The sequence below is a fragment of the Cetorhinus maximus genome, chromosome 20 (genome assembly GCF_964194155.1).
Source record: "Cetorhinus maximus chromosome 20, sCetMax3.hap1.1, whole genome shotgun sequence".
Taxonomy (NCBI): Eukaryota; Metazoa; Chordata; class Chondrichthyes; order Lamniformes; family Cetorhinidae; genus Cetorhinus; species Cetorhinus maximus.
In genome coordinates this window covers 3,466,742-3,491,534 of record NC_135898.1, presented here as the reverse complement: position 1 = coordinate 3,491,534, position 24,793 = coordinate 3,466,742, and the positions used below count along the sequence as shown (strand labels likewise).

Sequence of the window (24,793 nt, the reverse complement as noted above, 5' to 3'; positions counted from 1 at the left end):
AGTATGAAGTCAGTTTATGAGCCTTTTCTTATAATGTTTATTTAACCCCCGCTCCTTCCTCCAATTTCTCTCCCCCTTGACAACAGGAGCATTCCGGGAGAGTATTCAGGCTTCAGTTTGACGAGTTCCAGATAGTGAGCAGTTCTCATGATGACACCATCCTGATCTGGGATTTCCTGAATGTGCCCTCCGAGCAAGGGGACGGCTCGCAGTCAGCACCCCGCACGTACACCTACGTCTCCAGATAGGTGCAGGCATCTCGCGTCAGACCAGTCATGGTAAGGAACAGAACACGTGTGCTAATAACCCCTTTGTCCTGCTGCCACCTTTGAAGATGTCCTCCCGTTCTTTGTGAATGAGGGTCCTGGTCTCTTGATCAAGGGAAGGATGGACGAATGAGCCCAGTGATTCAGTTTAGAATTCAACCGTGAGCTTTATTATCAAGTCGAACTGGTTCCATCCAGGCAGCTATGTCACTCTGCTTGGCCAGCAAGTGCAGGAGTCTGGTACCTGGTTTAAAAACGGCTTGCACTCCCCAGTAACCTAACGGCAAATCATCTATAGTAACCAAATCACAATGCCTTCCTGACATATGAATCAATCCAAGCTCTAAATTCTGTTTGGCTAAGTTGAGAGTTGAAAATATCCGTAATTGGTGCGAATCTGCTAATAAGCAGTTAGAAAAAGAATACTGATTTAATTTTTTTTTGGGTGACTTGCTGTGTCTCTACAAATCTCTCCCTACACACTTCTCGGCTTTGTTTATCAAAAGTCTGAAGACCATTTCTTCTCGAGACCACGATTTAGCAACCTTCACTCAGGCAGGTACGAGGTTAAAATGTCACCAGGGTCAAGAGCCACAGTCCGGGAGACCAAGCCTTGGCAAATTAAGTAGTAGTCCAACAGCTTCAAGCCTTGGCTTTTCAGATGCCCAACACTTCTATCTGCTCCCTTTGCCCTGATATAAAGTGTTGACATTTGTCCTCTTTTCTCTCTCTCTCTCTCTCTCGCTCTCTCTCTCTTTGTCTCGTTCTCTTTAGGATGTCTCAAATACAGCTTTTAGGCACTTAAAAATTAATGATCCTGAGCCACACATTCATACAAGGAAGCGGTCATTTTGAAGGGGACTCATTTCAGGATGTGGGACAGCGAGCAGTGAGTACCTGCTCAGTGAAGAATGAAAGCACTTCTGAGAAGAAAAACAAATCCCCACACATCATTACATCAACGGAAGAAGTTTCAACTGGATCTCCACCTCCATCTCAAAGTAACGCAACAAAACCCAATTAATTTTGTAAGTTTGTACGGACTGATTTCTTGAAGGAACTTTAAAGACGAAGGAAAAACTTAAAAAAAAAAAATTCTCTAAAAGGGAACAGTGAAAGGCCCCCGGAATTGGTGATGGGTTGTGCTGAAATGACCAAATCTGTACTGTTGCAGATTTTTTTTTCTTTCTCCCACTTAGCATCAGAGTTTGAAGAAGCTCCCCAACTAATGGTACTGAGCCCCAGAGAGCAGAAGATCCCAGGTGTTAGCTAGAGTTGGTCGAGGTGTCTCTGAACCTGGGGTGCAAGCTGGTTGGAGGAGGGCAGGTTTGGGGTTGGGGTTGGGGTTGGGGGGGAGGTGGTTGGTTGAAGAGAGGGAGAAATGAAATCAGCCAGATTTGCTTTTCTTAAATATTACCCCTCCTTAACCACTGCCTATAAAGCGAGGACAGAATTGGGCTCTACGGTGATGCCACGGCTAAACAGCCTGTGAAGGATACCAGCTTGGGTCTGATGGTGAAAGGCTGCTGCCCATGGAACTGTACTCCAGTAAAACTCCACACCCTCCAGAGAGGAGGGGGAGAGAAATAGACACTTAGCATCAAGGGTTTGATTTGAGTAATTCCTAAGGGGTGTGTTCTGATGCTGTGTTTCCTGAATAACCAATAAAACGTTGCAACTTTGCAGTGGAGATTGTGATGTTGGGATTGTTCTCCTATTAATCACTTGTCCTCACTGGAAAGAACAATGACATTGTGAACATGTAGTGGGGGTGACCCAATCGCTTGATGGAAATCGCATTACTGTGATGAAGTATGTTGCCATCCTGTTAGCATCTCGACTTGGCCATCTCACCATCCAGAATAAAGCAACTGCCAAAATAAATTCCACGCACACACAGCATCGCAATCAATTGGATCCAGGTCTGCCCTGTTGTTTGACAATCACAGGCTCATGTTGATCCTGAGCTGAGAGGGGTGGCATTGTTGGTGGTGGATTGGGCCTTGGCTGCTGCTTCCAACCAATACTTGATCCCCAAATGAACATGAGTTGAGGGCAGGATCAAACTCGGCCACAAAGCTGAAAAGCCTGTTGACCATTGCTTGTTGGGAAAGCAAGGTTAATGCAAAGGGTATGAGCGGGTCACTGCCAGCCCCCTGAAAGCTGTACCCTGTCACAGTAAGAGAGTGGCAGTCACCTGTAGTGTTGTACCTTGGGAGGTGTCACCTGGAGTGCTGCCGGTCCTCATAAACCGCATTGAGCAGCCCAGATATTAAAGATGGGAGAAAACTGTCAGAGAAAAGGCAACAGTGCAGAAGGGGCCTCAGCACTGCTCTGATTAGCACCTATGATGTATAATTGTATGTCTCCACCTTCTGTCCGAGAGGAAGGTGATGGATTGTGTTGCTAGAAGCCAATGTGCAATTTACAGTTACTATTGTACAGTTTGTGTATAGTACCTTGTGTTTAGTTTATTTTAAAAAGTATTCTCTGTAAAACTTTTCTTTAATCATTGATGAAACCCCAGGGCTCTTAAAGGTCAAATTTCAGTAGTGTCTCATGACGGCCGGTCCGTGTTGTGGAGAAGTTTTTTTGGGCGGCGGGGAGGGGACGTTAGTATCGGTGTTTTATGTTTCTTTTCTGTGTTTGCTTCCCCCCAACCCCCCCTCCCAACCCCTGAGTTGAACACTACAGAAAATTGCTGATCAAGATAGCCTTAACCACATGGGAGTTGGGAGGTACTGCTATTATTAGCACACTCCCCAAACTCTAGGTATTTATGCCACTTTGGACTTGGAATTGTTGACTTTTGGAGGAGGGAGGGTAGGGAAATGAAGGTAAAGCAGGGTGAGCTTGCTCCCCCTCAACCCCCACACCACTCCCAGGGGTATGTAACCAGGCTCTGGGTTCAATCCTCACTCTATGCATTGAATGAGCTTCTCTGAGCTGGGGAATCGGTGTGGTGGTGGTGGTGGTGGTAGGGGGGGGGGATGCCTGCAGGAGAGGTAGCATCAAATGGACTCTCTGTACCCAACCCAGGATCAGTCAAGAGTTCACTGATGAAGATCACTATCCGGTGCCCATTGCTGGGAGAGAAGGGTTCAGGGCTGGGCGATGCCTCACACAGATTCGTGGCCAAAGCTCATCCAGTCTCAAGAGGTGACCAATGGGCTCTTGGGCCAGCTGTGTTTTGGTCTCTGGGAAGCTGGACTCTAAAACCTTAGTGGGATATGGTAATAAAGAGAACAAAGTTGTTGATTCAGCCTAGTTCTTCCCCATATATGTCACTGTAGTCCCTCAGCAAATTACCCCTGGTTTCCCCACCAACTTATGACTCTCAAACTATCAGGTGACGCCCAGGTTTCTAACATGTCATTTCTCCACAATGCGACTCCACTCAATCTAAACTTCTCCCCCGCGCACTCCCACATTTTTTGGGGGGGGTACAAGCTCTCCTTTTATCAGTTCACCGTGGCTTTGGTAGCAGTTTGTGCTATTTTTCTACATTTTCTTGTTTTGAGGTATTGTTCTATGGATTATTTATGTAGTCTTTTTAAAAACAAAAAATGCATTCTTTAAGATATGTGGTTCATGATTAAATTGCAACTTATCATTCTCCCAACATGCAAGGATTTCAAATGCCAGAAATGTTTTTTTTTTGAGAACATCACCATGAAACTCTAGCCAGCTACCTGGGGCTCGTCGCTCCATTTCAACGTGCAAATAGTGCTACTATGTCCAGACACTGAGAAACAAAAGGTTCATTCCTGTCTGCTCCACTTTGTGTCTCATCCAGTATCTGGATCTTATTTTCCATTCCTTAAGTTGCTTGCTTCTCTGGTCATTTGCCTTAACTTTACTGACTCATAAAATGTTCTTGTGTAGTATTTCACATTTTCGACATATCTTCCAGCTGTCCAATTCATCTCATTTACAGCATAGCAATAGACTTTTCAGCCCATGCTGGTGTTTAAGCTCCGCATGAGCTCCTCCCACCCCTCTACATCTCACCCTATCAATATATCCTCCTATTCGTTCCCCCCCCCCCCCCCCCCCCCCCCATGTGTTTATTTAGCCTCCATATAAATGCAACTACCCCATCTGGTAGTGAGTGAGTTCTGCTATCTCGCCACTCTCTGGGGCAAATTCCCTATTGAATTATTCGTGACTATCTGATATTGGCCCAAGAGGAAACATCTCTCTCTACGTATATCCTATCTGAATCCTTTCATAATGTTGAGTCTGATCGCCCCTCGACCTCTCTTCCAGAGAAATGCCACCCAGAATGGCTTTAAAAATGAAAATAGAATAGAGTTTCACCCAAACCCTTCATGCTTTCCTTGAAGGAGGTAAATTCCGTTGCCCTCGCTCCCACACTTGCACTCTTGACTTTCCAAATCAAAGCGATGTGTATTATCAATTATTCCCTTTCTCCTTCCCAAGCTTTCCCCCCGCCCCATTGTGCGACCTCCCCCACCGGGAAGAAACTTGGATTTCTCGTCTCGAGCATAACTAAGGAACACGCTGAATCCATCAATGTCATGGGACATGCTGTCCCTGGTTTGGGGCACTTTATATGTGCGGAAAGACTAGAACTTCATTCTTGACAGGAAATCTTTTCAGAGGATGTTTTGAAAAAAAGCTTATCAAATCTGTTTGATAGGAAGAGTCAAGGTGCTTGGGTTCTTATGTGGTTGCTCTTCCCTCTGAGTGAGTGAACACCTCTGCTAGGATAAAGGAGGCCAAAGCTTTAGAGTCTTGCAGAGACTTCCATGTTTTGATGGGGTAAGGATGAACTAAATGACTGTTTGTCCCATTTATATTGCAAGAGAGCTGTGTTCTTGAATCAACTTTGTGATAACTTGGCTCTTTCACATCAAACTCAGTAACCAGTGACAAATCCTTTCCTTTCATTCTCATTCAAAATCACTAAACAGGAATATTTTATCAATATAATGTATTAGAAACGCACAGCGTAGAAGGATGCCAGTCAGCCCATTGTGAAAGTGCTAATCCAGATCACCTCACTTCACATTTTTCCTTCATAACTGTAGAGTTTTCCTCTTCCAATTCCTTCTAGAAAGTTACCATTGAATCTGCTTCCTTTTTTTTTCCCTTTCAGGCAGTGAATTCCAGAACACAACACTTTGCTATTTTTTTTTTTTGCAAATTCTCCTCCTCTTTCTGCTGGTTCTTTCGCCAATTATCTTAAATCTGTGTCCTCTACTTAATGACCTTCCTCCCTCTTTTCTGTATTTACTGGACTAAACCTTCCATCATTATGGACACTTATCAATATGCTTCTCTGCTCAAAGGAGAAAAACCCCCAGCTTCTCCAGTCTCTCCACATAACTCAATTCCCTCATCTCTGGAACCACCCTAATAAACCATCTCCGATCCCTCTCTTAAGACCTTGACATCCTATTTAAAGTCTGGTCTTCAGAGGCTGACACTCTTGCCAGTGGAAACAGTTTCAAATTATACCAGCCTGAAAATGCAATAAATTACAGTTTAGTCGGGTAACTGGTTGAGCTAACTCACTTTTTTGCATGACCTTTCACATCTGTGAAACACGGTTCTTGAGTCGCTTAGGCTGCACACACTGCAGATAAGCAGGAAGCCTGGTGGCAGCCCTCAGAAGATCTAATCCTGTGGGTGATGTCTGGGTCGGTTACAGTTTGTAGTCTTAGGGCAAAGCACAGGAAGGGGTCCCCTGTATACTGTTCAGTCTGTATCTATCAAATGTCTTCTGTGACCAGCAACAGGATTTAATTTTTCTTCTCACAGCCCAATTAACTTTGGGTCAGTTTAAGAGCAGCAAAATAATATCCCACAATTGCACGGAGCAGCGTGGGAAATATTAAACCACCTCTGCATCTCCCCTGTGCAGGCAGTGGCAGCTCACAACAGTGTACAATCAGACAGCCCACACAGGGAGGCCATTTGGCCCATTGCCTCTGTGCTGGCTCTTTGAAAGAGCTATTCAATTACTCACTAAACCCTGGCATATTTATCCTTTTCAAATATTGATCCCATTCCCTTTTGAAAATTCCAACTTAATCTGTTCCCTCACTTCTTCAGGTTGTGCATTCCAGACTGTTTTGTAAAAAAAAAAATACTTCCCATCTTGCCTCTGATTCTTTTGCAATTTTCCTTGAATCTGTGTCCTCCGGTTACCAATTGCCGGTGAAAACAGTTTTTCTCCTTATTCAATGTTATCAAAACCCTGCAGTAGGTTTATTGGTGTAGTGAGGCAGGGATGTAAAATTCCTACACAGTCCACAGCTTAAAACTTCCCCTGAAGTTCATTCATTTTAAATTGAAATAACATTTGGAAGTTTTCTTGTGTGTTTTTTAAAAAATTGAACCGAAGCTTGAACAGGAGATCTGCTCGTGTTGTGGATAGAGACGCACAGGATGCTGTGATAATGATGAATGAAAATAAATGAATTTAAAAAAAACTCTCGTCTTGTTTTTGTTTCATGGAATCTTGCCTCTCTCTCCACATTGCTCACCGTCACTTTGTGTCACTGTACCTGTTCAGGACACAGGGAGAGAAATGCATTAATTTCAATGTAGAAGAACTAGAAAGGATCCAATTCAGCTGAATTCTCTCATGTCTTTCTCTGTGATAGACTTTTTAAATACTGCGAGATTGTACACATCAAGATCCCGCAAAACGCAACGAGATGAATTGGCCATCCAGTACCTTTTTGATTGAGAGGGGTACATTGGCCAAAGGACATGACCCTCCCAACAGTGCAGCACTAATCCCAGTATTGTACTGTAGCATCAGCCAAGATTGTATGCTCAAGTTTCTGGTCGAGGAAACGGCTTGCATCTAATCCCCATTAGAGATGGACTTTAGGAAGGAACTGGCCTTTAGATAGCTCCTTTCACAACTTCAAGATGGTGTAACATAGATAAACATGGCAACCAACTTGCTCACCGCAAGGTTGTATTTAACGGCAATGAGATAAGTGGCCAGTTAATCTGTTTTAGTGATGTTGGCTGAGGGATAAATATTGACCAGGACACTTTCCTGCTCTTGTAAGAGTGCACTGTGATCATTTCTGTCCACCTCAGAGAGCCGACAGGGCACTGGTTTAGCATCTCACCTGGAAGAAGGTACCTTTGTGCAGCAGTCCCTCAGTACCACATTGTGAATATCAACCTTGGTTTTTGGATTGTTTCACCCAGTCTCACTATGATCCATTCTTTGCTTGATGAACTATTTTGAGGAATGTAAACTTACATAAGATATACAGCTGAATGTACTTCCTTGTGAATTCAATAATGAACAAATAAAAATAACTTGCCTAGTTGATTGACTTATTTTTTCAAGGCATAAGCAGGCTCATTGGGACTGTAGGTGTACTGGGTGAAAGCAGTAGGCCGATGCCTTCCAGAATAGAACAGTCTAATCGGATGCCGCTGAGATGACGTATCAGAGGGTATCTGATCAATGCAGACATTAATCCTGTGACAAAGAAAGATGGAAGGCAATTGGTAAGAACCCCAGACGGTTACAGCAAGGGCCACCCGAGTTGCCAGTTGTTCAGAATGAAGGGCCACTCATGGTTACTTCTCCATGACCTTTGAAAATACTTTGCATCGTTCTTTATTAAATAGCATTCACCAGTAATATTGATGCCAGTTGTTTATGGTTAAAGCCATTGACTATTAATATTCTAACATACAAATTATCAGCAATACAGAATGGATGAAAGCACGAATTGCTTTTCAAATGGCTGTAACTGCACTGAAACAAACATCGACTTCCGTTCAGCCCATCATTGCTGAGTGAAGTTAGCTCTTCAACTGTAGCAAGCTGATCTACTCCCAATTCTCCATCCTGTAAAGTGTAAGATAAGTTATTACTCCTCAACTTACATAAGTGATCCTAGACTTTGAACTGATAATAAAATCTACTCCTTCACATTTGGACTGTTGCCTCCCTTCTTGCTTCAGGGGGTTGTGGCTTTAAAGACCACTTCATGACTGGACCACACAATCTGCACTGGCATCGTTTGGAGGTGTTGCTGGATGGAGGAGGCGTTAAATCTAGGTTTCGTCACATCTTACAAAAGACTGACGTAAAAGATACCACAGTTAAAGGACAAGGAATTCTCCTGGTGTCCAACACCACCCAAAACAAAGATTAACTGATTAGTCATTGCATGTTTGTGGGATTTTCCTTTGCACCGAATGGTTGCTGTGCTCACTCGTGTGACTGTTTTACTCCCAAGTGGCATGCCAGAGAACTGCAGAAACTATATAAATGAAATGTTAATGACAGCCCTTCTTTGAATCCAATTCATCTTCACCTAAAATATGTTTCAATACTTTTATTGAATAAACAGACAAAATAATTGATAAGTAATCAAAATACAGCTCAGATATCATAAATAGTATTCCTCGTGTCAGACTGATATCTATCTGTATTCTCATGTCGATGAGACAGGCTGATATCTATAAACTCGTGTCAATGAGACAGACTGATATCTATCTGTATTCTCCTTGTGTCGATGAGACAGACTGATATCTATCTGTATTCTCCTCGTGTCGATAAGACAGACATATCTGTATTCTTGTGTCAATGAGACAGGCTGATATCTATTTATAAACTCATGTCGATGAGACAGACTGATATCTTTCTGTATTCTCCTCGTGATGATGAGACAGGCTGATATCTCTGTATTCTCCTTGTGTCGATGAGACAGGCTGATATCTATCTATTCTCCTCATGCCAATGAGACAGGCTAATATCTTTCTATATTCTCCTCTTGCAGATGAGACAAGCTGATATCTATCTGTATTCTCCTCATGTCGAGGATACAGGTTGATATCTATCTGTATTCTCCTCTTGTAGATGAGAAAGCTGATATCTATCCGAACCTTGTGATTAAGACCTGCAAAAGCTATCCAATCTAGGTACATCAACAATGTAAATGTGATGCTGTCATGATGATGTGACATGTGCATGTAATATTAATCTTTAATTTCATTGGCAGGTCAAATGTGTGTATATATATATATATATATAGAACTTCTTTAAAAGCACTTTTATAAAGTAAGCAAAGACACTGACTTAAGATGGCTGCAACAGGTGACATAACAGTTCTGGTATAACAAGTCCATCAGTTGCTGGAGGTTTCCAATGTGGATTACAATTAGGGCATGCCAAGGCAAACCCCCTATTGAATTTCACACCTGCTGATGTCAAGAATTACTTCAAAGATGAACTGAAACTTGTAATTGGCTCTCACCATTTGCATTTCTACAAAGCTACCTGTCAGGTAAAGATAGAAAGTTTACTGGAACAATGGATGTACAGGAGGTGTTCTTTCTAGCTCATCACATGGAAGAATGGTCAATTCAGTAGGACATTAAAGAAATTAATCACCTCAGCCATAACACAGTAAACAAGGCCTGTCAAAGCATGAGCTAATCAATTAATTTCTGTGGAGTACCCAACTACTTATGGGGAGAGAGTTCATGTCACCAGAATATCCATTTTGAATTGTCTTTTATATACAGTCTAGAAGAAGGAGTCTGAAAATGGAGCAGTAACACTATCTTTTTCTCTCCCCTGTTCTCCAGTTCAGAGCCCTATCTCTGTAATATTGTGGAATCCATCACAGAGATAGAGCATTTCAATCGAAAGGAACCTCAGGTGCAATATCATCGACTTTTGGAAAGAACGGATTACGTTTAAGAGGGATTGTCTCCAGAAATTAAAGTTTATATCGGCCTCATCCCCACTGGAATCAAGGCCACCGTGAAAAAAACTGCCTCAGCCATAATAACAGTGAAGGACTCATAAACAATGAACTATTTTTTTTTTACCTTTTATCATTGAATCTTAATTTGGCCAAACAGTAACCTCCTCTGCTGTAAAATTTGTAATTTTGCATGCTTGTGAGTGTGTGTTGCAAAGGTCGGGATGTGTGTTTACCTTTTTTAAATGTCTTCATATCTTTACCTGGGTGGGTTTTGAGTATAATAAAAACAAACTCCTTTGAGGTTAAATTGAAGAAAGTCTGTCAGATTCAGTTCTTTGCAATGAGCGCTTAAGTTGTTATGTACAGACACTGAATTAATACCTTCACGCTCATAAATTACAAAAAAACCCTGTTGCTATTAATCAATAGGTGGGAAAGAAAGGTTAAGTCCTGACATGTGTTCTCACCAGTCATAACAATACAAAGTGTTATTTACTTTAGCCCAGTTGTACAGGAACTTGACCAAATTTAGCAGCATGTCTTAGGAGGCCAAGGTCTGTACTAAAAAGAAACCTCCTACTGAAAAATTCACTGATCTGACACATTCTGAGGATTAAGGATAATTTTGTTTCCTAAGCAACTGTTCAAACCAGAAACCAGTATCAGTCTGAAAGGGAGTCATGATACTCTATGTGTGTTTGAATTGAGGAAGCAGGCCTTGGGAGTTCTGTAAAACAAGATACAAATTAACTGACCATGAGGTTTGATAAGAGGATCTAGCGCCAGCATAAATTGGAAAGAATGCCAATTCAACTGACTTAAATGGGAAAAATCTGAAGATATCTGCTGCACCAACAGTGATAAAAATTTACTGAAGAACGTTTCAGAAAGGTGGACAATGACATAGCAGGCTCCAACTCCATGGTTTAAACAAAGAACTTGACAAAGATTGAACATTGTAGCCTAAGGAGGATTTTGATAGGACAATGTGGTCTTGTCAGTGTAACATCTGGTTCATTATTGAAAGAGATAAAAGTTGCAAAAGGAACCTTGTTGCTGAGGTAGGAAGGTAGGGTGGCCTGGTCAGTCACAGAAGGAACTACAATCAATGTGAAGTGACCACTCACGGGTGATTGTATGTATAATCTCTGGTAACACATCTGGCATTGTACTCCAGGGCTAACTGCTTGATAGTTAAATGAGGAATTGTATTGCTTTGTCTTGGCATTTTATTGCTAATTTAGATCTCTGACAAGCCCAGTAAAGTGTTTAGTCAAAGGTTTGAGTGGTGTCTCATTATTTCTCATAATTCATGTGTCCAAATCTGAGAGTAACCTGTTAAGGTCAGAAAGCAGCATCTTACAGGGCTCAGGCTATGTGAGGAGGGGCACACAGGGAGTTTGTTCAGTTGGGGCTGCCTGTCCTGATTGCTATCCTGGAACCCTTGTGTTTGAATGCTGGATGAAGACAGCTTCAGACTCAGCTGTGAAGTCCTTCTCTCTGCCATAGGCAAACTGTCAAAATTGACAACCAAACTTGCATTTAAACAGTGCTATTAACACAGGAAAACAACCCAAAACTCTTCCTAGGAGAGATATTAATAAAATCTGACACCGAACTATATAAGGACATTAGGAAATGTGGCCAATTGTTTGGTCAAAGAGGTAGGTGTTAAGGAGGAAAGAAGGAGGAGGGAATTCCAAACCCTTAGGGTCTAAGCAACTGAATGCATGGACTCCAAAAGCAGAGCAAAGGAAATTTGGTTTGCTCAACAGTCCAAAATTACAGGAATGTAGACTTCTCGGAGGGTTACAGGGCTGTAGGAGGTTATAGAGATTGGGAGGGGAAAGCCCTGGAAGGATTTAAAAATAATGATGAAAATGATCAAATGGAACGTTTCTGGACCAGGAGTTAATGTAAATTATCAAGCACAGGGGGCGATGGGTGAACGGACGTTTGTGTGAATTAGCATACAGATGTGTTCTAGCTTATGGAGGATGGAATGTGAGAAGCAGGCAAAGACAGCATTGAATAGTTGAGTTTAGAGGAAACAAAGCCATTGTTGTGTCTTCCAGCAGCAGATGAAACAAGACTATGTTACAGTAACTTAGAGAATATGGGGTTGGAAATTTATCTCAGGGTCAAACAGACACCAAGTTTGCTGAAATTTTGGTTCACAAATGGATGGGTGTGTTACTGAAGTGAGCAGTCACTTCCATGGGACCTTACCCAGTGAGGAGTCAATTATGGGCGAGAAGTCCTGGGAACAATGACATACATTTACAATGCCTCCTGTAATGTAATAAATGATGTCAGAAAACCATGTTGGAGAAGCAGCAATCAGGATGGTGAGCTTTGGGAGAAATGGGGGACAGAGATTTTGGGGCAGCAAAGGATGCAGGGTGATGGACAATGGAAATGAGCTTATTCAGCTAATTGGATCTGAATTTGAGACTTGAGCACCTAATCTGGACTGACACTCCCAGGGCCAACACTGATTGCCAGATGTGCCATATCTTGGATCAGACATTAAACTGAGGCCCTGTCTGCCCTTTCTAGTGCACACAAAAGAACCCACAGCCACTCATTGAAGAAGAGCAGGGGAGTTCTCCCCAGTGTCCTGAACCCATATTTATTCCTAAATTAGCATCTCTAGAAAAACATGATCTGATCATTTATCTCATTACTTTTTGTTGGATCTTGCTGTGTGCAAAATGGCTGCTAAGTTTCCTCTATTACAACAACAACACTTCAAAAGTACTTCATTGGCTCTAAATTGTTTTAGGATGTGCGAAAGGCACTATATAAATGCAAGATTTTTCTTTAATGATGTGGAGAGTGTGGCACTGAAATGGTTAAAAATGAAGCCCTTTCCCCTTTAATTGGTATTAATCCACAGAGCAATCAATTGCTTCCACCTGACATGACAACAGCTTTAGCTGTAAAACCCTGAGAGTGAAAGCTGTTCTGTTTCTTTCTCTGTTAAATTCTGTAATTACGCACGGGTAAGTATAGCTGATAGTTTTAATAGTGGCTATCTCTATGGTGAATGTACAATGTTGGTCAGTAACGTGTGAACATTGTTCTAGGTGGTTTGTGCAGTGGTTCCTAATGCAATACCATTGACAGCTGTTGACAGAGTCTGGGGTGTGGAGAGCTAAATGATACCTTCTGGAAAATGTTACAAGTTTCCAACAGCAAGTGTTGCCTGCAACTTTTACCCTGGGGATGGGATGGGTTAGTTACTGCTTTTATTTTTTTTGGGTCTGTTGGCTCAACAGGTTTAAGACAGTCTAATGCTTCCCCCACTCCCCTCTGCCCCCACAAGTCATTGAGAAACTGACTGTGAGTGCATGTGAGTGGTGAATCTATGGAATTCAATGCCACAGAAGGCTGTGGAGGCCAGGTCATTGAGTGTATTTAAGACCGAGATAGATAGGTTCTTGATTGGTAAGGGGATCAAAGGTTACAGGGAGAAGGCAGGAGACTGGGGTTGAGAAACTTATCAGCCATGTCAGCGGAGCAGACTCGATGGGCCGATTGGCCTAATTTCTGCTCCTCTGTCTTATGGTCTTATGGGTGGTGGAGGCTGGGTTGTTGGGTTTGGGTTCGGGCGGCGGGGGGGCTGGGCTGTGGGGTTCGGGCGGCGGGGGGCTGGGCTGTGGGGTTCGGGCGGCGGGGGGCTGGGCTGTGGGGTTCGGGCGGCGGGGGGCTGGGCTGTGGGGTTCGGGCGGCGGGGGGCTGGGCTGTGGGGTTCGGGCGGCGGGGGGCTGGGCTGTGGGGTTCGGGCGGCGGGGGGCTGGGCTGTGGGGTTCGGGCGGCGGGGGGCTGGGCTGTGGGGTTCGGGCGGCGGGGGGCTGGGCTGTGGGGTTCGGGCGGCGGGGGGCTGGGCTGTGGGGCTCGGGGGGCTGGGCTGTGGGGCTCGGGGGGCTGGGCTGTGGGGCTCGGGGGGCTGGGCTGTGGGGCTCGGGGGGCTGGGCTGTGGGGCTCGGGGGGCTGGGCTGTGGGGCTCGGGGGGGCTGGGCTGTGGGGCTCGGGGGGGCTGGGCTGTGGGGCTCGGGGGGGCTGGGCTGTGGGGCTCGGGGGGCTGGGCTGTGGGGCTCGGGGGGCTGGGCTGTGGGGCTCGGGGGGCTGGGCTGTGGGGCTCGGGGGGCGGGGCTGTGGGGCTCGGGGGGCGGGGCTGTGGGGCTCGGGGGGCGGGGCTGTGGGGCTCGGGCGGCGGGGGGCTGGGCTGTGGGGCTCGGGCGGCGGGGGGCTGGGCTGTGGGGTTCGGGCTCGGGTGGCAGAGGTTGGACTGTCAGGTCTGATTGGTTGGCGAGAAGGCGATGTCAGGTTGTGGAGTGGGAGGGAGGAGGATTGTGAAACTTATCCCCCTCTGCTCCTGCGATGGAGTCCCTTTCTGGGCCTGCTGTATTATCATGCATTTGGCCTTTACCTCTCGGTTAAGTTGAAATTTGCTGACAGGGTCTTTTTGTCTTTTTTTTATTTAGAACACTCAAGAATGGCTTCAAACAAAAGTAACACCAGCAAATCTGACGCACCGGTTGCTGTCTTATGGAGTAAGGAACATGTGACTTTGATCAGACCATCAATTTTGTCACTTTATAAGTTTATGGTTTGTCCTTTTGATTGTCAAATGCACATGTTGAGCTTTTACTGTTTCGAATCCTACTTTATAATTTATCTTGATATTGTGACATTCCATAATAGTTGGTACACGAACTCCTTTCTCATAAAGACTATCCATCTGACCTTTCATGACCTCCAAACTTCTCAAAGCACTTTCCAGCCAATGATATAGCCACTGTTGCACTATAAGAAATGTGGCAGCCTGTTTTGCACAGCAAGATCTCTGTGGTTTGCGTTTTAAGTTTTACTTGCTCTGTCTCTAACCAATCATACCGCTGCCACCTCCCCCACCAACACGCAAAAATCTCCAGTTTACCCAAGTGCCTATTCTGTCTGCTGGACAGCCCATGGGCTTCCCTCTGGATTGAGGGTTTGACTATGACCATGACGTAATTGGACAGCAGGGTAGGATTGGGAAGGCTGCCCAAGATGTTGGAGCGAGGGAATGTGCCCTTGATATTGAGAATGCTGCATGGTTTGTGTTCCAACTGTTGCTTAGCTGAGATTCTGTCAACTTGATACTTACTGAGCTACAACGGAGCTGTGACATCCGGGCTTTTTGACCTAACCAGTCTGTGTTGTGGTTACCCTCCAAATGAGCAAAAGTCCAAATGCATATGCCTGCCGACCTCTGATCTCTACTCCTTCCGCAATCTCTTGGGAGTTGTCCAAATTCTGGGGGCTTGGTGGATGGCTGTTGAGAATTCTTGATGGCAAGAATCTTGATGAGCAGCAATGGATTGAAGTCTAGTGAACTTTTTTGGTGTTTTTGTTTGCTCCCTTGCAGGGGTGATTAAAGCTGAGCCCAGATTGTTGATTTCATTGCAGGTTGTGAGTTGAATGCAGATCAGACCACGCAGAAGTTTGAAATTACAGACGATGAGCTCTGTGAACATCAACTGGCTTTGAAGACGGTAATGAGATTGATATTACTCCTCCATGGCTTTCGTAGAGCTTTTGGCTTCTTAGGCGTTCATTCTCCCAGGGTGGAAATTCGTAACCTGACCTAAAGTACCTTCTTCCCAGAGGGATGGTCAGAGCTATGACTGGAGGTTTTATCAAAACCACCCCACCCAGTTGAACAGCACTTCTTTCCGCCCTCCATTGACAGTTTGTAATAAAAATAATAATAAAAAGCATGCAAAGTGAAGTCCCTGTGATTTCTTCCCCCCCAAAGTGAAGTCCCTATGATTTCTTCCCCCCCAAAGTGAAGTCCCTATGATTTCTTCCCCCCCAAAGTGAAGTCCCTATGATTTCTTCCCCCCCAAAGTGAAGTCCCTATGATTTCTTCCCCCCCAAAGTGAAGTCCCTATGATTTCTTTCCCCCCAAAGTGAAGTCCCTATGATTTCTTTCCCCCCAAAGTGAAGTCCCTATGATTTCTTTCCCCCCAAAGTGAAGTCCCTATGATTTCTTTCCCCCCAAAGTGAAGTCCCTATGATTTCTTTCCCCCCAAAGTGAAGTCCCTATGATTTCTTTCCCCCCAAAGTGAAGTCCCTATGATTTCTTTTCCCCCAAAGTGAAGTCCCGATGATTTCTTTTCCCCCAAAGTGAAGTCCCGATGATTTCTTTTCCCCCAAAGTGAAGTCCCGATGATTTCTTTTCCCCCAAAGTGAAGTCCCGATGATTTCTTTTCCCCCAAAGTGAAGTCCCGATGATTTCTTTTCCCCCAAAGTGAAGTCCCGATGATTTCTTTTCCCCCAAAGTGAAGTCCCGATGATTTCTTTTCCCCCAAAGTGAAGTCCCGATGATTTCTTTTCCCCCAAAGTGAAGTCCCGATGATTTCTTTTCCCCCAAAGTGAAGTCCCGATGATTTCTTTTCCCCCAAAGTGAAGTCCCGATGATTTCTTTTCCCCCAAAGTGAAGTCCCGATGATTTCTTTTCCCCCAAAGTGAAGTCCCGATGATTTCTTTTCCCTCAAAGTGAAGTCCCGATGATTTCTTTTCCCCCAAAGTGAAGTCCCGATGATTTCTTTTCCCCCAAAGTGAAGTCCCGATGATTTCTTTTCCCCCAAAGTGAAGTCCCGATGATTTCTTTTCCCCCAAAGTGAAGTCCCGATGATTTCTTTTCCCCCAAAGTGAAGTCCCGATGATTTCTTTTCCCCCAAAGTGAAGTCCCGATGATTTCTTTTCCCCCAAAGTGAAGTCCCGATGATTTCTTTTCCCCCAAAGTGAAGTCCCGATGATTTCTTTTCCCCCAAAGTGAAGTCCCGATGATTTCTTTTCCCCCAAAGTGAAGTCCCGATGATTTCTTTTCCCCCAAAGTGAAGTCCCGATGATTTCTTTTCCCCCAAAGTGAAGTCCCGATGATTTCTTTTCCCCCAAAGTGAAGTCCCGATGATTTCTTTTCCCCCAAAGTGAAGTCCCGATGATTTCTTTTCCCCCAAAGTGAAGTCCCGATGATTTCTTTTCCCCCAAAGTGAAGTCCCGATGATTTCTTTTCCCCCAAAGTGAAGTCCCGATGATTTCTTTTCCCCCAAAGTGAAGTCCCGATGATTTCTTTTCCCCCAAAGTGAAGTCCCGATGATTTCTTTTCCCCCAAAGTGAAGTCCCGATGATTTCTTTTCCCCCAAAGTGAAGTCCCGATGATTTCTTTTCCCCCAAAGTGAAGTCCCGATGATTTCTTTTCCCCCAAAGTGAAGTCCCGATGATTTCTTTTCCCCCAAAGTGAAGTCCCGATGATTTCTTTTCCCCCAAAGTGAAGTCCCGATGATTTCTTTTCCCCCAAAGTGAAGTCCCGATGATTTCTTTTCCCCCAAAGTGAAGTCCCGATGATTTCTTTTCCCCCAAAGTGAAGTCCCGATGATTTCTTTTCCCCCAAAGTGAAGTCCCGATGATTTCTTTTCCCCCAAAGTGAAGTCCCGATGATTTCTTTTCCCCCAAAGTGAAGTCCCGATGATTTCTTTTCCCCCAAAGTGAAGTCCCGATGATTTCTTTTCCCCCAAAGTGAAGTCCCGATGATTTCTTTTCCCCCAAAGTGAAGTCCCGATGATTTCTTTTCCCCCAAAGTGAAGTCCCGATGATTTCTTTTCCCCCAAAGTGAAGTCCCGATGATTTCTTTTCCCCCAAAGTGAAGTCCCGATGATTTCTTTTCCCCCAAAGTGAAGTCCCGATGATTTCTTTTCCCCCAAAGTGAAGTCCCGATGATTTCTTTTCCCCCAAAGTGAAGTCCCGATGATTTCTTTTCCCCCAAAGTGAAGTCCCGATGATTTCTTTTCCCCCAAAGTGAAGTCCCGATGATTTCTTTTCCCCCAAAGTGAAGTCCCGATGATTTCTTTTCCCCCAAAGTGAAGTCCCGATGATTTCTTTTCCCCCAAAGTGAAGTCCCGATGATTTCTTTTCCCCCAAAGTGAAGTCCCGATGATTTCTTTTCCCCCAAAGTGAAGTCCCGATGATTTCTTTTCCCCCAAAGTGAAGTCCCGATGATTTCTTTTCCCCCAAAGTGAAGTCCCGATGATTTCTTTTCCCCCAAAGTGAAGTCCCGATGATTTCTTTTCCCCCAAAGTGAAGTCCCGATGATTTCTTTTCCCCCAAAGTGAAGTCCCGATGATTTCTTTTCCCCCAAAGTGAAGTCCCGATGATTTCTTTTCCCCCAAAGTGAAGTCCCGATGATTTCTTTTCCCCCAAAGTGAAGTCCCGATGATTTCTTTTCCCCCAAAGTGAAGTCCCGATGATTTCTTTTCCCCCAAAGTGAAGTCCCGATGATTTCTTTTCCCCCAAAGTGAAGTCCCGATGATTTCTTTTCCCCCAAAGTGAAGTCCCGATGATTTCTTTTCCCCCAAAGTGAAGTCCCGATGATTTCTTTTCCCCCAAAGTGAAGTCCCGATGATTTCTTTTCCCCCAAAGTGAAGTCCCGATGATTTCTTTTCCCCCAAAGTGAAGTCCCGATGATTTCTTTTCCCCCAAAGTGAAGTCCCGATGATTTCTTTTCCCCCAAAGTGAAGTCCCGATGATTTCTTTTCCCCCAAAGTGAAGTCCCGATGATTTCTTTTCCCCCAAAGTGAAGTCCCGATGATTTCTTTTCCCCCAAAGTGAAGTCCCGATGATTTCTTTTCCCCCAAAGTGAAGTCCCGATGATTTCTTTTCCCCCAAAGTGAAGTCCCGATGATTTCTTCTCCCCCAAAGTGAAGTCCCTATGATTTCTTCCCCCCGCCACCCCCCCCAGAATTGCTTGCAGCAGAGTCCAGGAAGTTAACCTTCAATTCCTGGAGAGTTGAAAACAGCGTTAAAACCTGCAACTTTCTAGTGGAGTTTGAAAAGCTTATTGACAAAGGTTTGCTGTTGTACTGAGCCACTCAGGTGATACAATTGGCTCCAAGTTAACTTGGATTGGACGGTACACAATGTGCAAATTGGCTGTTCACACATGGTGTCCAGCTTTATGCAGGAAAAATGACCGTTCGGATGCAATACAAGAAGGTTACTGACCATCAGTGTGACCAGTCACTCCTGCATGAAGGAGGAAACATGGTATGTTGTTAGGAATTCTGTATCAAGGGAGAAAAGACAAAACAGATCTTCCTACCTACCTTATGCCCAGCTACAGGTGCTCCAACCTGAAGGGAGTGTTTTCAGATGGAGGAATAGCTCATGTTGTGAATGAGGTCTAAGTTGTATTAAGTTGACAAATTGCTTTTTTTTCTACATGACAGTCTAATGTTCAGCATATGTCTCTTTAACTTTTAGATATGTTTGGGGGTTGGTGCAAAGGATGAGCTGAACATTGTGGAAATAGTACCAGAAGATGAGAGTGCACCCGTTCCTATTGCTACACTGCAGCTTTCCATCTTGCCAATGGTTAGTCATTGGGCTACTTTTTCTCCTGAAGCCTGTGGCTGTTTCAAAATTTCTGCCCACATTCCTATCTTAAATGGTATTTCCAACCACTTTCCTTTGGTGATAGTGACTCATTTAGCTACACTGCAACAAGGCTCACATGCTGCTTCTCCCTTCAGTTTGTGTGTTGCACTTGTCGAGTTTCTGGAACTGTATTTTGCACCATTGGATATTATACTTTCTGGATAATCCTGATCTCTCCCTAGACCGTCATCTCTGGCATTGAGCTGACTCCCCCAGTTACCTTCAGATTGAAGAGTGGATCAGGGCCTGTGTACATCACTGGGCAAAACATGGTCTGTAAGTATAAGAGTCAGATTCTTCTCATTCTCCCGCTTGTATTTTTAATAACTCCTAAATGTTGATTTCTTCTGCACCTGGATTTCACATACATAGGAATATCTGAATGAGGAACAGGAGTAGGCCATTCAGCCCCTCAGGTCTGCTCTGCCATTAAATAAGATCATGGCTGATGTGACTGTGGCCTCAAATCCACATTCTACCTACCTATGATAACCTTTGACTCCCATGTCAATCAAAAAACTACCTAATTCAGCTTTTGAAACAAGCAGTGACCCAGTCTGCACTATTTTCTGGAAAAGAAAATTCTACAGAATGGGTCTAATGACCCTCAAAAAAAAAAGTTCTCCTCATCTCCATCTTAAATGGGAAACCTTATTTTTAAACCTTGTCCGCTAGTTCTTATCTTTCCCACGAGGGGAAACATTCTCTCAGCTTCCATCCAGTCAAATCCCCTCAGGATCCTATACGTTGGTGAGATCACCTCATTCTGCTAAACTCCAGTACATAAAGGCTCAACCTGTCCAACCTTTCCTCATAACCCTTCCATCCCAGGATTCAGTTGAGTGAACCTTCGTAGGTCCCTGTGTCCCTAATTTGCAAGCCCACATGGCCAGTTTTTAAGTTAGCCAGGCTGATGAGCATCAATACATTATCCAACTATGGATATCCAGCCAAGGTAATCTGCTTGGTGTCATTGTTCCACATCTTTTGTGTTACATGGCCTTCTGCAAGTCCTTGACTGAGGGAGAGGTGAAGAGGTCTATGATCTATTAAAACAGATAATGCTGGAAATACTGAGCATCTGTGGAGAGAGCTAGTTCATGTTTCAGGTCAACTCTGAAAGGTCATTGATCTGAAACATTCAGTGTTTGACTCTCCACAGATGCTTCCTGACCTGAATTTTTCTAGCATTTTCTGTTTTTATTTAAGATGTCCAGCATCTAGAGTACTTTGCTTTCCAGCTCTGCATTCCTTTGTTTGTCCACCCAACTTTGTCCCCTCATCTGTGCTCACAGTGTCTTGATGTCAAGGGGGTGCATTATCATCGGTTCAATAGCACATCAAACCCTGAGCTAGTTTCTTGAGTAAAGTACCGGAAGGTTCTTACTCTCTGGGACAAAACCCTGCAGTTGTTTCAACTTTGGGTATCAGGCACAAAAGTTGAAATTGAGGTTTTAATTTCAACCTCATTGTGCAAGAAAAATTAGCCAAGATGTTGCTGGGGGAGGATGAGGTTAATCTTGTAGATGTGCCCACCTGCCAGCTTTGACCTGATGGATGTTTGTCTGACAGTAAGTTGTTAATTAGAATAGGTGCACTGGGATGGCTGGCTGCAGTCATTGTTAATGAGAGCTTGGCAATTGGATGAAATTCCTCTTGAATCTCCAGTAGAGGATGACCCATGGGGGGATGAAGAGGTGGAGGAGGAGGAGGAGGAGGAGGAAGAAGAAGAAGAAGAGGAGGAGGAGGAAGAGGAGGAAACACCCCCCAAGCCAGCAAAAAGACCTGCATCCACCAAGAAAGCAGGGCTTTCAAAGGTAGCTACTCTCCCTTGTCTTGGGAAAACCTTGTACATTTCAAAAACAGTTTGAGCTGGTTCTCTAACATTGCTCTCTTCTTTCAGAAGAAGAAGGTAGAAGCTGAAAAGACAGAGTAAGTGACTAGTTTACCTGACATCGACAGATTTTAGTGTTTCCTTGCTGACTCGTGACTTCTTTGTTTTCAGAGAAGAATCTGGTGAGGAACTGCCAGTTAACAAGGTAGGCTTGAATTGAAACTCCATTAGGTGTGTTGCTTTGTGAAACTGCTGATTGTTATCACACCACTGTTGCTCCAGCTCTATTATTTGCACTGGGTTGTGGAAATGTGCCTAAGGGCCAAGAATTACCCAGTCTGTTCCATTTGCAATAAAAACAGAAAATGCTGGAAAAAATTGAGCGGGTCTAGCAGCATCTGTGGAGATAAAGTTTGTTTCAAGCTTCTCTTCAGCTCTGAAGAAGAGTCATATGTATCAAAACATTAACACTGTTTCTCTCTCCACCGATGCTGCCAAACCTGCTGAGTTTTTGCAGCATTTTCTGTCATTTCAGATTTCTAACATCCACAGTATTTTGCTTTTATGTTCCCTTTGCAACATGGTTGACCTGTTCCAAGTTGTGCTGTGCAAAACCAATTGAACTGTTCCAACACTGGACTAACTGTCTATCTGGAACCTGATGCAACTTCCATCCGTCCCTGCACCCTCTCCATTACATGTTAACATTTGGTGAATTACATAACTCTTTCATTGTACATGGGTTATATGTTCATGATTGCTTATAATTTGGGTGACAAAAAATTTATCTTTTTTTTATCAAGTGCTTTGATTGAATGAATGTCCTGGAACATCTTATTGGTGAATTAGTTGGACAGTAAGCAAAAGAAGTGTAGAATGTAAAATGCAGACACAATGAAGAAATCAGCAGACCTTCACAGAGACCTTTGTGAATCATGGAAATTGCTCCATGGAGGAAGCTTGTTCCCTTGGACTAGAACAAGCTAATTTACTGGATGACTACCTTTCTCCCTAATCAAAAGCAGATTGGTGTAGAAGGCAGCCATTTTGCCTAAGGAGCAAATGAAACCAGTTTTGAAAGTCGTCATTAATTCAAGACCTCATTACAGCCTTTGTCCGAAGAAGGACAAAAGAGCTTAACCATAGAGGGAAGGTCAGAGTGACTGCCCTTGATATGAAGGCAGAATTTGACAGTGTGGCATCGACGAGCCCTAGTAAAACTGGAGTCAATGGGAATCGGGGGAAACTCTCCGCTGGTTGGAGTCATACCCAGCACAAAGGAAGATGGTTGTGGTTGCTGGAGGTCAGTCATCTCAGCTCCAGGACATCATTGCAGGAGTTCCTCAGGGTAGTGTACTAGGCCCAAACATCTTCAACATCATCAATGACCTTCCTTCAATCATAAGGTCAGAAATGGGGATGTTCACTGTTGGTGCCATTAACTACTCCTCATACACTGAAGCAGTACATGTCCATATGCAGCAAGACCTGGACAATATCCAGTCTTGGGCTGACAAGTGGCAAGGAACATACATGCCACATAAGTGCCAGGCACTGACTGTCTCCAGCAAGGGAGAGTCTAACCATTGGCCCTTGACATTCAATGGCATTACCATCACTGAATCCTCCACTACCAACATCCTGGAGGGTTACAATTGACCAGAAACTGAACTGGACTAGCCATATAAATACTGTGGCTACAAGAGCAGGTCAGAGGCTGGGAATTCTGTAGCAAGTAACTCCTGTCCAGACTCCCCAAACCCTATCCACCATCTACAAGGCACAAGTCAGGAGTGTGATGGAATACTCTCCACTTGCCTGGATGAAGCACACTCAAGATCAACCCTTGAAGCTCAACACCATCCAGGACCAAGCAGCCTGGTTGATTGGCATCCTATCTACCATCTTCAACGTCCACTCCCTCCACCACAGATGTACAGTGACAACAGTGTGTACCATCCACAACGTACACTGCAGCAATTCACCAAAGCTCCTTTGCCAGTAACTTCCAAACCACAATCTCTACCATCTAGAAGGACAAGGGTATTAGACGCATGGGAACACCACCACCTGCAAGTTCCCCTCCAAGCCTCACACCGTTCTAACTTGGAACTATATCACCATTCCTTCACTGTTGCTGGATTAAAATCCTGGAACTTGTTTGATAAAAGTACTGGGGGTGTACCTACACCACAGACTGCAGTGGTTCAAGAAGGTGGCTCACCTTTACTTCCTCGAGGGCTATTAAGGATGGGCAACAAATGTTGGCCTTGACAGTGTTGCCAACATCCCATGGAAGAATAGTTACATGAAGGTCTGCTTTATTTTTTCCTGAAATACAATTCCGATTGAAATCTTGTCTTCTACTTGGTCCTCGGTTTAGGCAGTCAGTTATGTTAACTACAGCTTCCATTACCTTGGGCAACTTCCTATCATCTAAGCCAGAACTTTGTAGGTTATAACTGAGTTGGAGGGAGGAGACAAACTTGTTGTGAAAACCTGGCTTTACAAAAACAAACCTCTTTAATACACCCCTGCCTGAAATTTCACAGCCACCCTCTTCTCTCTTGGATCCCTGCCATCCAATATGTCAGAGAAAGTAAGTGTCCTATCTTTCCTAAACCTGACTGTTCTGATGCTTGTCTTTGTTTGGAGAAACGCCTCAGTGCACAACAGGTAACCGTGCACAGTGGCTTGCCATAGTCATGTGACCTCTGTCATTGCTTTGACAGTAAAGGATTGAGGCAAATGCCCACCACATGGAACAGTCTTGTTTACAACTTCCTGTGTATCCCCCATAAATCCATTTGTGGAGCTTTCAGCTTTCAATTACCCCTGCAATTGGATACCTATTCTTAAGCCCCAGAGCTATGCTTCTACTTTTAAAATCTCAATCTTCAACTGTTGGATAAACTCTTAACAAAAAGTGCCTTGATGAACTGCCTTGATGGCAATTAGTCTTATTGCTGTAGAGGAAATGTGCACAGTATGAAATGAATACTTTCTTTAATGCCTTAGGCAAAAGAGTCCAGCAAAGCGAAAAAGGTAGCTGGAAAGAAGTAAACACTTGATGGAGAATGCTGAAGAAATATTTGCAAGGTAAGGGCCCAAAGATTCATCCCCTTGTGAAAGACGAGCTGGGCCAGGACACAATAAATAAGGCATTAGTGACAGGATGGCTGTTCATGTAATCTCTCTTTGGAAGAGTTGGGGAGGGTCGTAGAGAGAGAGCGCGAGCTCAGTATTTGGACTGTTAGTGTCTCGGCTCCCTATAGCTCTTGGTGCTACCATACTTGAATCAAATGTAAGGTTGGGATAACAATCATTTCATACAGCAAGTAGTGTAAAATCATTTGCCATTGGAAGCTGGGGTTAGTTTGCAAACATCCAACTTATGTAAGAAAAGTCAAATTCAGCTATGTTCTGGGCAAGTTTTGCATTGATTGCCCTAGTTGTAGCGGGGTGTGCTGCTCCAAGAGGGT

The 24,793-nt window shown here is 44.2% G+C and overlaps 2 protein-coding genes across 4 annotated transcripts in view; both read left to right on the top strand.

Annotated features, from left to right (window-relative positions):
* LOC144694796 (F-box/WD repeat-containing protein 1A) overlaps positions 1 to 10,307 on the top strand; it is a 34,681-nt gene extending 24,374 nt beyond the window's left edge. For 2 of the 3 annotated variants that reach the window (XM_078565396.1, XM_078565397.1), the window contains 2 exons: positions 87 to 278; positions 1,041 to 1,346. In XM_078565396.1, the coding sequence (XP_078421522.1) occupies positions 87 to 248 (162 nt within the window). In that variant the 3' untranslated portion in view covers positions 249 to 278; positions 1,041 to 1,346. Of the gene's footprint in view, positions 1 to 86; positions 279 to 1,040; positions 1,347 to 9,869 lie in introns of those variants that run through there. The other variant, XR_013579825.1, reaches the window with a different exon arrangement.
* A 4,185-nt stretch (positions 10,308 to 14,492) lies between these two features.
* Positions 14,493 to 24,374, top strand: LOC144694737 (nucleoplasmin-like). The gene is made up of 8 exons (XM_078565311.1): positions 14,493 to 14,550; positions 15,449 to 15,534; positions 19,304 to 19,414; positions 19,660 to 19,753; positions 21,146 to 21,294; positions 21,381 to 21,409; positions 21,483 to 21,516; positions 24,330 to 24,374. The coding sequence occupies exons 1-8, from the start codon at positions 14,493 to 14,495 to the stop codon at positions 24,372 to 24,374; spliced, it is 606 nt and encodes a 201-aa protein (XP_078421437.1).
* The last annotated feature ends 419 nt before the right edge of the window (positions 24,375 to 24,793 follow it).